This window comes from Bufo gargarizans, chromosome 10 (assembly GCF_014858855.1).
Source record: "Bufo gargarizans isolate SCDJY-AF-19 chromosome 10, ASM1485885v1, whole genome shotgun sequence".
Lineage (NCBI taxonomy): Eukaryota > Metazoa > Chordata > Amphibia > Anura > Bufonidae > Bufo > Bufo gargarizans.
Window position 1 is genome coordinate 776,311 of NC_058089.1, and position 13,660 is coordinate 789,970.

The 13,660-nt window shown below is 52.3% G+C and overlaps 1 protein-coding gene across 3 annotated transcripts in view; it reads left to right on the top strand.

Moving 5' to 3' along the window:
* Positions 1-13,660, top strand: part of SBF2 (SET binding factor 2) — a 199,356-nt gene that overhangs the window by 44,087 nt on the left and 141,609 nt on the right. For all 3 annotated transcript variants that reach the window (XM_044269533.1, XM_044269534.1, XM_044269536.1), the window contains exon 2: positions 2,537-2,622. In XM_044269533.1, the coding sequence (XP_044125468.1) occupies positions 2,537-2,622 (86 nt within the window). The remainder of the gene's footprint in view (positions 1-2,536; positions 2,623-13,660) is intronic.

A 13,660-nucleotide genomic window follows, 5' to 3' on the forward strand; every position in this document is an offset into this window, starting at 1 on the left:
AGCAGTGTAGATGTGATCACACCTGATCCTGTCAATCATAGTGCAGAGAGAGCGGAGACTCTAGGTGTAATGGTAACGCCCCCGTTGCTCCTAGAGGCTCATTTGCATATAATACAACTTTTTAATTTTTCCCAGCAATGTGGGCACATATGAACACGGGACCAACACAGAAGCCTTCAGCTGCCAGGAGCACATGGCACAGGTCAGCCGGGGTCAGAGGGACAGAACTGCTGACAGAGCATCGGAGCCGGGCTCTGCTTAGGGCTGCCAGGCGGAGGCGCTGATGGGTGGGCTTTAGCGCTGCACTGGCCTGTAAAACGGCTAAGGCCCGCCCATCAGAGCCGGTGACGTCACCGAACGCACTACTCGGTGGAAGCCTCCGCCCAACAGTGTATTATTATTATTGGACACCCCGTTTAAGAGGCGCTCTGGTTATTCCGTTTGGACATGTAATGCTCTCGCCAGCAGTACTTACTCCAGCGCAGGGTTTCATCTGACTACCAGTGCAGAGCTTGCGCTCATGTGTAGACAGGTTGTCAGTCTCTCCAGTGGGGAGGACCTTCTGTGAACTACATGATTACATTCTCATCTATCAGATCCTTCCTGGTACCTCTGAGGCGCTCCCCCTCTTGTACCTCTGCGCAAATCCTCCCAGTGAGGTGATGCATTGAGTCTGTAGGATATGTTTGCTGTGTGCAGAGTCTACGGTGTATCCTGTAACCTGCAGCTTCTCCTCTGTCACTCTGAACGGATGGGAAAACCTATGGCAGGCAGCGGAGCGGGGTGACGGGCTGAAGCTGCACCACGCAGGATACACCGAGACGCTGCAGTGCGGGTTCAGTCACCCTTAGAGCTGACACTTCTCGCCCTGCATCCTGTGCTGGTAGTTTGTTACAGTGTATCAGACTTGTTAAGGATTCCCTGATCTGGAGGCACATGTAGCAATGCTAAACCATGAGCAGTATCGGGGCCTGTTCACACCGGGTGGATTCCGCAGCGCCCCCTACCCCTCATGCTGGCGTGGAGCTGGCCCTTGTTGCCGCGCTCCAGATGTTCGCCTTGTTTACGAGGATTGTTCATGTCCCGGCCCAGAATAGAAACCATCAGAAATATTTGCTGGCGAGCCGGCCGGAGGAACGCTGGGACCTCGTACGAGGACTTTATGTAACGGCTGCGCTCGGCCGGGCTGTCCTGACTCATGCTGTGGGGACGCGCACACGCTCACATATGATCTGAATTATTGCACAACGCACCAAATGTCTCATTTCATTCCTCCAGTCATGATATTTCATTGCTGGTTTGGCTTCGTTTCCCCCGGAATCCGATGTGATTGTTGAGGAACCAGATCCGAGCCGACAGCTGCAGCGCGGCATAATGCGTACCTCACAGCAGCGCTCTGCATGGGCCTCTGAAATACTCTGTGCTGCTGTTAGGTACCTGCTTCTTCTACTATGTAACACTCAGTCTGTGACCTCCAACTCCCTTCCTGATATACTCTGTGCTGCTGGGGACTCTGCTCCTTCAATATGTAGCTCTTGGTTTCTAACCTCACACAAGGTCATCACTCTTCCTGAAATACTCTGTGCTGCCTTTTCCATACTGCATCATGCCTGATTATTAGTGTGTTTGTGAGGATTTATGACCTTACCCCCCTGTTGACCGTTATAATGTTCCTTAACACATGTGCACACCCCGGGAATGTCTCCGTGTGGCGGCTGTGTGTAGTGACGTGTCGTCTCCTTGTGGCGGCTCTGTGTAGTGACATGTCGTGTCTGTGTGTCGGCTGTGTGTAGTGTTGTCTTCTCCTTATGGCAGCTGTGGGTAGGGACGCGCTTTGGCTGTGTGTAGTGACATGTCGTGTCTGTGTGTCGGCTGTGTGTAGTGTTGTCTTCTCCTTATGGCAGCTGTGGGTAGGGACGCGCTTTGGCTGTGGGTAGGGACGCGCTTTGGCTGTGGGTAGGGACGCGCTTTGGCTGTGGGTAGGGACGTGTTGTGTCCGTGTAGTGACGTGTCGTCTCCTTGTGGCGGCTCTGTGTAGTGTTGTGTCTTCTGCGTATGGCGGCTGTGGGTAGGGACGCGCTTTGGCTGTGTGTAGTGACATGTCGTGTCTGTGTGTCGGCTGTGTGTAGTGTTCTCTTCTCCTTATGGCGGCTGTGGGTAGGGACGCGCTTTGGCTGTGGGTAGGGACGCGCTTTGGCTGTGGGTAGGGACGTGTTGTGTCCGTGTAGTGACGTGTCGTCTCCTTGTGGCGGCTCTGTGTAGTGACATGTTGTGTCCGTGTAGTGACGTGTCGTCTCCTTGTGGCGGCTCTGTGTAGTGTTGTGTCTTCTGCGTATGGCGGCTGTGGGTAGGGACGCGCTTTGGCTGTGTGTAGTGACATGTCGTGTCTGTGTGTTGGCTGTGTGTAGTGTTCTCTTCTCCTTATGGCAGCTGTGGGTAGGGACGCGCTTTGGCTGTGGGTAGGGACGCGCCGGCTGTGTGTGGCGGCTGTGTGTACAAGGCTTTAACCTCTATGTTATCTGTTTTCTGTTCACAGGATCTGGCGAGGGTTACGGTAAAATCATCCAGCGCTTCCCGCTGACGGACTGGAGCGACACGCCGTTCCCACAAGGAGTAGAACTGGTAAGTGACCCGTTATCAATGCCGGATCAGTCCCCTTTCATCTGAATCTCCTGGGTCTGATAGGGGGTTGTTGTTCCTAACTCCCTTCCTTGGAGAGAGCTCAGTGAAGCCACGTGCTGGGTCTGTATCACCTTTATGGACACGGAGACGATGTACGGACTGATCCTGAGAATAGACCTCATGTCCCGGCCAGGATTAATTGCACACTCACAGAAACCATATGACCGGGTCCTCTGTGTGAGCAGCAGATCGCCCCGGGTGCCCCGGGAGGTGCTGCCGACCATGTGCCAACTAAATGGGGAAGAATGATCCCGTTACCGCTTGCTCACCCGCCATACAGTTTGCCTCACCGGTGTCCAGGCACGTTAATCGAGCACCTATCCGCTTGTTATATATAGGGCCCATGTAAAACCACATTGAGGTTTACTTTGAGCATCTGTCAGCAGTTCTGTCCCTCTGACCCCGGCTGACCTGTTACATTCACTCCTGGCAGCTGAAGGCATCCGTGTCGGTCCCGTGTTCATATGTGCCCACATTGCTGAGAAAATTATGTTTAATTATATGCAAATGAGCCTCTAGGAGCAACGGGGGCGTGGCCATTACACACCCACCAATCAGATACTGATGACCTATCCGGCGGACACTTTGTCTAAAATCCCGGGACACTGTTACATCTGAACGGCGGGGCCCAGGAGTGTGGAGAATGGCGTGGTGGTGGTTTATTGGGAGAGGACATGTGACAGTGTCCTCGGGTGTCCAGACATGGCCTATCTGGAGCTCCGGACAGCGGGCACACTTCCTTGGCCTTCCCTTCCGCTTTGCCGCCCTCTTCTGCGTTCATGGCTGACAGATTTTCAGGCTCGCTCCTCAGACGCAGGACCCCTTCTTATCATTATTTGGAGACATTGTTCAGCAGTTTCCATTGTTTCTGCTGCTGCGTTTCATTGATTGGGGCTCTTTAAGGATTTTCAGGAATCGTTGTGTTTTCTAATGAATGCCGCGGAGTCCGTTCACAGACCAGAGCAGCTGTAGGAAGTCGGAGCCTCCAGAGGTTGCAAGACGGAAGCTCCGCTGTCATGGAGGTCGTCTCCCTCGTGGCTCGGGTCTTGTCACATGATTAAGACTCGCTGTGGATCCTGCAGGGCCCATCTCTACTATACAGAGTGCGGGACCGCAGATCTTAAAGGGGACCTGTCATCAACGTTACGCTGCCCGACCTGTCGTCAACGTTACGCTGCCCGACCTGTCGTCAACGTTACGCTGCCCGACCTGTCGTCAACGTTACGCTGCCCGACCTGTCGTCAACGTTACGCTGCCCGACCTGTCGTCAACGTTACGCTGCCCGACCTGTCGTCAACGTTACGCTGCCCGACCTGTCGTCAACGTTACGCTGCCCGACCTGTCGTCAACGTTACGCTGCCCGACCTGTCGTCAACGTTACGCTGCCCGACCTGTCGTCAACGTTACGCTGCCCGACCTGTCGTCAACGTTACGCTGGGCACACCGCTGACATCAGCATTTCTGTCACTACTTTATGCCGCCCTCAGTGAGGTCTCTTTAAAGGAGAACTCCACATCATTTTATAGTCTGAGTTGTAGCTTCTGTAAATAAAGCTTCTGACGCGCTGTACTTCAGTTCCTCATCATTTAAGATCTCTGCTTACTTAAACGAATGAATACATTCCTGTTTACATACAGAGGCCTCTTACAGCTGAAGGTTTGTTACAATTGTATCCAGTCCAGACAGGATACATTTCACCTGCACTGATACATTGTAACAGACGTATCGGGTCGATTGTCCAGATTGGGCACAATTGTAACAAACCCTCAGCTGTGATATGTATTCTCGGGAGGGATCTTCAGGCTATAGATTTTGCCCAGAAGATTCCCATTCACTGACAGCAAGTAGAGACCTTGCTTTACCAGCGTATCAGCCTCATGTCTTGTACTCTAGTCACACCCAGAGCTGTATAACCAATGCAGTTCACTATTAAAGGTGCTGTGTATTGCGAGCAGCAGCTGCAGGATTGTGAATGCAGCTCTGAGTGTGACCAGAGAAGGAGAGGTGTAGTTCAAGGTGGCAGACAGGCAATGTTGGAGAGAGCTGGAAGAGGGGGCGGGACGTTCCCCGCGACAGCCGCTCCGGATATCGCCCTCGTAATAGCGGACTACCCCCCTCATCAGGTGTCAATGAGTTTGCATATCCCAGAATACATTTTACCAGTCCAGGGGATTGTGGGATCTCATTGCGCTGATGGATTCCAAGTGCCAGTGATTAGATTTTTTAATGCAGCTCTGAATGTGACTAGAGCATAACACATGATGTTACTTCAGATGATTATTTGCAGGCACAGAGTGGAAAATCCCCATTGCCGGAGCATCCAGTCCAGCGGATATGGAAGGGGACAGAGCATTCCCAGGATTCTCTGGGATTAACCCCACGTTGGTTCAGCGCTTGTTTTCCTTGCTGCCTGTTTTTACTTGGAGAATCTTCTCCCCAACATTTACACATCTTGTGCTTTCTGAAGAACGTTACAGAGATGATCCCCAGAGAGCTTCTTGGTTTGTGAATAGAATGCCAGAGTTTCAGTGCAGACTGACACGCATGCAGATCAGGGGCATGACTGATTTTTAGTTGCCTTCTATGTTGTTTGTAGGGATCGCGGTCTTGGCAACAGCTCCGATGGTGGTAGTAGTGATTGGAATTCCTCATCCCCCCCCCCCCCTCAGAGCCTCTCATCCCGGGGCCCTTGTCTTCAGTGACCTTGGACTCGACACTGGAGCTTGGGAGTGATCGACTGTAAGAGGGACAGATTAGATTGTCAGCTCCTAGGGACGGGGATAATGGGAGTGATCGACTGTAAGAGGGACAGATTAGATTGTCAGCTCCTAGGGACGGGGATAATGGGAGTGATCGACTGTAAGAGGGACAGATTAGAGTGTCAGCTCCTAGGGACTGGGATAATGGGAGTGATCCACTGTAAGAGGCAGAGATTAGATTGTCAGGGACGGGGATAATGGGGGTGATTATGATTGGTGTGGTAGTTCCTACTTCCTGTTGCCCTGACGACTGTCGTTTTGTTCTTTTAGCGTCTTAGTTTCTAGTTCTGAAAAATCCAGAAAGAAATGACTGTAATATGTGAAAGATGTGACCCCCCCCCTCCCCATTCTTTACCCTGCAGGCTGCGCTCGGAGAACTAACGAATGGTAGAAAAATACAGATAGTGGCTTCTAGTAAATGATAACGTGACTAGAAAGCTTCCCCCGTGTACGCTCGCCTGCTGGGTGTAGTTGTTCCCACCGCTCTGCTGTGAATTTCACCTGAACCGCACAATGTTGGCGAGGGTCCAGATGTCGCACTTCAGAGGTCTCACAACGTCAGGGGCCCCACTGGGGCCCATTGTGTTGTGTAATGGCTGCCATCCAGACGTTCACTGGTATTTACTGCACGTTGAGAGCCATCACTCCCATCATGCAGCGTTTTTCTGCAGAACTCCGTGACATGACAATATTTACAGTTTGCCTGACGCCATTGTTGTCCCGGCCCCTCCGCGGGGCATTGCCTGGAGCCGCAGCGCGCAGTGCGACATTGGCATGTTCTGCATAGCTGTCGTATAGTTTGTTTCCATTGTTCACCATGTTCTAGCTCTGCTTACTGTCAATGAATGGCTGCAGGACAGGGCTCTGATACACTGTAACAAGCCATGCAGCTCTGTCATTGAATGGAAACCTTCTCTATTTGCATCCTGCTTTGGACGCCATCGGGCACAGTGCTCGGTGGATTTCCTGGCACACGCTCGGATTACAATCTGCGGTTTCGTGTTTGTCCAGAGAGGATTCGTGAGATAACGCAGGAAAATATTTGCTTTGCAGGAACATTATCTTGGCCTTTGGTGAGCGCAGGTGGAGTCGCTGCTTTCATCTCCTCATCAAATACAATGATGGGGGTTATTATTTATGTCTCTGTCATTTTCTGTTTGTTTGCACAGTTATCGGATAGCACGGCATTTAGCGCACACGTCTGGGTCAGACCCCACCGGGGGGCCGCGCCCTAGAGTCACCCTGTTTGTTCCCAGGGCTGCACCTATCCTAACATGCAGTCCTAGCCGCAGGGACCTGGGGCCGTTACTAGGCCGCAGGGTGATGCTGTGGGGCCGCCTGATGTGCCCCAGTAACGGAGAAGTACATGGCCCTACAGGAGAAGGGCTCATTCACAGCACCACATGACTGGGTCCTCATCCGTTCTGCAGTTTTGGGGCACAGCGGCTGACCCCCTCGTTTCAGTGAATAGGCATTTCTACAATGGGCCGCCCGTTCTGTTCTGGAAGGCACATGGGTGGCGTCCGTGTTTTGCGGATTCGTTATTTTTTGACTGGAAAATACGTCACTGTCATCTGAACGTGCCCGTGGACTGAGCGAGCGGCCAACAGGTCCGCGTCCGAGAAACAACCCCAAACACCAAGGGCCTCCCTTCTTCTCTTATTGTCTTTTCCTTCCCTTCACTCTTTCCTCACTGGATTCCTTCCTCCTTTATTACGACCGTCTTTGTTTTTCCTTTCTTTCCCTTTCACTTCCTTTCCTTTTTTCTTTCCTTTCTTTCTCCCTTCCTTCCTCTCCTTCTTTCCCTCTTTTCTTTCTTTCTTTCTTTCTTTCTTTCTTCTTCTTCTTCCTTTCTTCCTTCTTCCTTTCTTCCTTTCTTCCTTCTTCCTTTCTTCCTTCCTTCCTTCCTTCCTTCCTTCCTTCCCTCTTGTTTCGTTTTCTTTCTTCCTTCCCTCTTGTTTCCTTTTCTTTCTTCCTTCACTCTTGTTTCCTTTTCTTTCTTCCTTCACTCTTGTTTCCTTTTCTTTCTTCCTTTCTTCCTTCACTCTTGTTTCCTTTTCTTTCTTCCTTCCTTCCTTCCTCTTTCCCTCTTGTTTCCTTTCTTTCTCCCTTCCTTCCTCTTTCCCTCTTGTTTCCTGTTCTTTCTTCCTTCCTTCCTTCCTCTTTCCCTCTTGTTCCTATCTTTCTCCCTTCCTTCCTCTTTCCCTCTTGTTTCCTTTCTTTCTTCCTTCCTTCCTTCCTCTTTCCCTCTTGTTTCCTTTTCTTTCTCCCTTCCTTCCTTCCTTCCTTCCTCTTTCCCTCTTCTTTTCCCACTTTCTTAGTGACGGTATTCTTAGACTTCTGCACAAGATAATGCCTTAAAGGAATCTTCCACTTTCAGTTACCTTTGGTCATCATGTCAGAAGATGTCTTTGTGGGGTTCTGTCCAGTGCGCCCCTTCCTCACCACTGGCACATTTACCCGGTCATGCCCAGCTCAGCGCCACCGGATGCCAACATTTCCAGCCAGTGCCAAAGGGGTTTGTGTGTTGAGGAGCAGGTGAAGGGTGGGGACCCCTCTTCTGGGCAGCGTGTAGTTTTAGTGGGGTCACCCTGGCCTCCCGCATGATTCATGGGTTCTGTTCTGGTAGATGACAGCATTGGCCCGTCCATCCTGGCTTTCTGCAGATGTGGAGCCCTGAGATGATGCATCTGTTCCTCAGGGAGGTGAGACAATGCTGCGCCTCCCTCCAAATACTTGGTCATGGCCTATTCCCCCGGCGTGCCTAAAAGTAGATCGTTTGGTAATGCAGATTTAGAAGGAAAGTGATGAAGCGGCAGAACTAATCTTTTCTGGTCACTTCATGTGAAAAATATGCCCCTGGGGAAGGGTTAACTGTGTCCTCCAAACAGACAAGTCACTGAGACACGAGGCACCCTGTGCCTCACAGCCCAGATTCACTTCGGTCTACAGATTAAATCTCCATATAGCGTTGACTAAAGCTGGCAAATACTTCTCTTGACTTACGGACAGATGTTGAGTTATTTTATTTCTTATGCTCCACTCGCTTCCAGAGCTGCATCCAAACTTCTCTGGGTTCTCTGGAACAGTCCAGGCTGCAGGACCTCACATCTTGCTGCTTTGCTTCTTACAGTCATCAAGATTCTGTCTGTCTGCAGCCACCACTAGGGGGAGCTCACAGCACACAGATGTGCACAGCTCCCATAGAGCCCTATAGTAAACCTGTCTCCAGGGAGCTCCCCCTAGTGTTGGTTGCAGGTAGCTCCAGTAATTTTGAGGGAAGGGGGGCCAAGCCTAACTCTTGCACCAGGGCCCATGAGCCTTTAGCTACGCCCCTGCCTGGGCTCATCACTGGAGATGCCCACCTGCCCCTGGGGTCTTCACTGGAGATGCCCACCTGCCCCTGGGGTCTTCACTGGAGATGCCCACCTGCCCCTGGGGTCTTCACTGGAGATGCCCACCTGCCCCTGGGGTCTTCACTGGAGATGCCCACCTGCCCCTGGGGTCTTCACTGGAGATGCCCACCTGCCCCTGGGGTCTTCACTGGAGATGCCCACCTGCCCCTGGGGTCTTCACTGGAGATGCCCACCTGCCCCTGGGGTCTTCACTGGAGATGCCCACCTGCCCCTGGGGTCTTCGGGCCGCTCTCCACATTAGCCTGCGGTAGTTTGCGGCTCCGATAGAAGGATGCCATGGTGTGGTTTATTTTTGTCGCCTCCGTGTAATCGAATGGAAATGTTTGTTTATTTTCTTCTCGGAAATCGCATTGTTCTGATACATTCTGTCCAAGCACAACATGCCGTACAGGCCGCGGCGGATGTGTCTGTTTAGATTGTAAGCTCCACGGTGCAGGGGCTGATGTGCGAGGACATGCTCCCAACACTATCCCGCTAGTCCGGCAGCCATGGGAATAGGGAGGTGCCGTACTACTGGATTTCCCCGCAGCTCCATTATGCCAGGACACCATTCCCTGACAGCAAGCACAGATCCTGCAAGTGACGAGGATGACTGAACCATCTTTATTGTAGTGGAAGATGATGCTTCCCATGGATGAAGGAGTACGTTACAGTGTGTCAGGGCACCACGTCCCCGCTTGTGTCTATACATCGCTGTACGGGGTGGGGGGGTACAAGGTTAGTAAAGAATGTGACCCCACTCCAGCTCACTGATGGCCCCCAAAGTCTTAGCCGGGGTCCTGTCAGCGCAGTCCCTGGGGTGATCCGGAATGTGGCCCCGACTTCCGGGAAGCGCATAACTCTGCCTAGAAAAATGCAGGAAGGAATGAAGATTGTGTCCTAATAGGAAGAGACTCATCAGTCAGGACGGTGACCACAAGGAGGACGATGTGGGGAGAGGCACGTTCTGCGGGGGAGGGGGAGATTATTTGTAGGATGACGAGGGGGGGGGTGCTGGAGCACGTTCTCTGCACCCTCAGCACTGCCCCCCCCCCCATTCAGGAGGTTTCAGTGGATACATTGTGGATACTTATCACAGATACAATGTAGCCACCCGTCTCCTATCTTCTCAGGATACCGGCTTCTGGTCACCTATAGATCCAGCAATGCATACGGTATAGGACCACCAGTGTCCGTACTCTGTGTATGGGGGTCCGGACCCTCATCCAGGGATGAAGGCTTTCAGCATGCCTGACTCTTCCCTGTGTGATGAGCTGCAGTCAGAGGGCTCTGCTGCCGGGGGATCAGAGGCGTCTGCTTTAGGGGGGGAGGTCAGAGGGGGGCTTCAGAGAGCTCTGCTTGGGAAGTGGGGTGGAACAGCGGGGGTCTGCTGGTTGGGGAAAACGGGGGTCTGCTGGTTGGGGAAAACGGGGGTCTGCTGGTTGGGGAAAACGGGGGTCTGCTGGTTGGGGAAAACGGGGGTCTGCTGTGGAACGGCGGGTGCGGTTGGGGAAAACGGGGGTCTGCTGGTTGGAGGTCACGGGGGTCTGCTGGTTGGAGGTCACGGGGGTCTGCTGGTTGGAGGTCACGGGGGTCTGCTGGTTGGAGGTCACGGGGGTCTGCTGGTTGGAGGTCACGGGGGTCTGCTGGTTGGAGGTCACGGGGGTCTGCTGGTTGGAGGTCACGGGGGTCTGCTGGTTGGAGGTCACGGGGGTCTGCTGGTTGGAGGTCACGGGGGTCTGCTGGTTGGGGGTCACGGGGGTCTGCTGGTTGGGGGTCACGGGGGTCTGCTGGTTGGGGGTCACGGGGGTCTGCTGGTTGGAGGGTCACGGGGGTCTGCTGGTTGGAGGTCACGGGGGTCTGCTGGTTGGAGGTCACGGGGGTCTGCTGGTTGGAGGTCACGGGGGTCTGCTGGTTGGGGGTCACGGGGGTCTGCTGGTTGGGGGTCACGGGGGTCTGCTGGTTGGGGGTCACGGGGGTCTGCTGGTTGGGGGTCACGGGGGTCTGCTGGTTGGGGGTCACGGGGGTCTGCTGGTTGGAGGTCACGTCCGGGGTCTGCTGGTTGGAGGTCACGGGGGTCTGCTGGTTGGAGGTCACGGGGGTCTGCTGGTTGGAGGTCACGGGGGTCTGCTGGTTGGAGGTCACGGGGTCTGCTGGTTGGAGGTCACGGGGGTCTGCTGGTTGGAGGTCACGGGGGTCTGCTGGTTGGAGGTCACGGGGGTCTGCTGGTTGGAGGTCACGGGGGTCTGCTGGTTGGAGGTCACGGGGGTCTGCTGGTTGGAGGTCACGGGGGTCTGCTGGTTAGAGGTCACGGGGGTCTGCTGGGTGGGGGTCACGGGGTCTGCTGGGAAAGGGGGACGCGGGGGTCTGCTGGGAAAGGGGGACGCGGGGGTCAGAGGGGTCTGCCTTGGAGGGGGGTTCAGAGAGCTCTGCTTGGGAAGTGGGGTGGAACAGCGGGGTTTGCTGGAAAAGAGGGAAGCGGGGTCTGCTGGTTGGGGGTCACGGGGGTCTGCTGGTTGGGGGGGGTCAGAGGGGTCTGCTGGTTGGGGGTCCGGGGTCTTCTGGGGAAGGGAGGGGCAATAAGGGTTTGCACGGGCAGAGGGGACAGGGATGTGGCAGAGGCACCTGATATCGGTAGAAATAGTGCAGAGAATAGTGAGAGTTGTGCACAACTGCAGGAAATATACGGTCAGGACTTGGACTCTTCACATGGGATGAAAGCCAGAAATCCCGGCTACACAAGGTTGTCAGTTATATTCACCAGTTACTCAGCAAACACAACCAGCGCCTCAACATGATGATCACAGGAAGCGGAGGAATGGAAGCGCTCGGGGATTGTCATGGGAGGAATGCGACTGGTTTTCTCTTCGCCGGCAGAATGTAGTCACATGATCCGCAATCTCCGCTTATAATGGAAATATTGATTCAAGATCTTCACCTCTGATCCCCATTATACAGTGATATATATATATATATCTATATCTCAAATAACTACACAAACCACAAAATCACTGTGTACATACATTACTTACCATGTATTATACTCCAGAGCTGCACTCACTATTCTGCTGGTGCAGTCACTGTGTACATACATTACTTATCCTGTACTGATCCTGAGTTACATCCTGTATTATACTCCAGAGCTGCACTCACTATTCTGCTGGTGCAGTCACTGGGTACATACATTACTTATCCTGTACTGATCCTGAGTTACATCCTGTATTATACTCCAGAGCTGCACTCACTATTCTGCTGGTGCAGTCACTGAGTACATACATTACTTATCCTGTACTGATCCTGAGTTACATCCTGTATTATACTCCAGAGCTGCACTCACTATTCTGCTGGTGCAGTCACTGTGTACATACATTACTTATCCTGTACTGATCCTGAGTTACATCCTGTATTATACTCCAGAGCTGCACTCACTATTCTGCTGGTGCAGTCACTGTGTACATACATTACTTATCCTGTACTGATCCTGAGTTACATCCTGTATTATACTCCAGAGCTGCACTCATTATTCTGCTGGTGCAGTCACTGTGTACATACATTACTTATCCTGTACTGATCCTGAGTTACATCATGTATTATACTCCAGAGCTGCACTCACTATTCTGCGGTTGCAGTCACTGTGTACATACATTACTTATCCTGTACTGATCCTGAGTTACATCCTGTATTATACTCCAGAGCTGCACTCACTATTCTGCTGGTGCAGTCACTGTGTACATACATTACTTATCCTGCACTGATCCTGAGTTACATCCTGTATTATACTTCAGAGCTGCACTCACTATTCTGCTGGTGCAGTCACTGTGTACATACATTACTTACCATGTATTATACTCCGGAGCTGCACTCATTATTCTGCTGGTGCAGTCACTGTGTACATACATTACTTATCCTGTACTGATCCTGAGTTACATCCTGTATTATACTCCAGAGCTGCACTCACTATTCTGCGGTTGCAGTCACTGTGTACATACATTACTTATCCTGTACTGATCCTGAGTTACATCCTGTATTATACTCCAGAGCTGCACTCACTATTCTGCTGGAGCAGTCACTGTGCACATACATTACTTATCCTGTACTGATCCTGAGTTACATCTTGTATTATACTCCAGAGCTGCACTCACTATTCTGCTGGTGCAGTCACTGTATACATACATTACTTATCCTGTACTGATCCTCAGAGCTGCACTCACTGTTCTGCAGTGCCACTATCGCCTGCTTGTTCTGTATTCTGGGACGTGTGGTTCTTGCATGTTATTGGTGGTCTGCTAAGCTGCGAGGGTTGGGTTTGTCCCCCAGCTTGCTGACGGTTTCTAAGAACAGTCAGTAGAATTGTGCTGCACACGATTTGCCCCTTGTAGATGGGGTCCCTCCATATATGTGGGACTTGTTTGTAACTGACATGGACTGTAAGGGAGAGTGAAGCGGCTGTCCCTCTGCTGGTCGGTCCCGGGGGACTCTCCTGTGGCTTCCTGTGGACGTATCCGCGGGGTCTCTCGTGGGGTGGAGGACTCCTTTTAACATTTTTTTTAACATGAAAAAACCCCAGAAGAAATGACCAGATTAGGGTTAGAGATTTCTCGTGGTCGCCCTCTTATCGCTCGCCAGGACCCCCCCCCCCCCCCCCCCCCCCCCCCACATTAATCTGAGGGTCTTTTACACCCCAGGACTTCAGGCTAGGTGGAAGAATTCATTAGATTAGGGACTTTTTAGATGATTTAGATTTTTATATATTTTTTTGTGTTGAATTTCCCACAAACAATTGAATTTCCTTTTGTGGAAAATTCCCTTTTATTCCAGAAACGG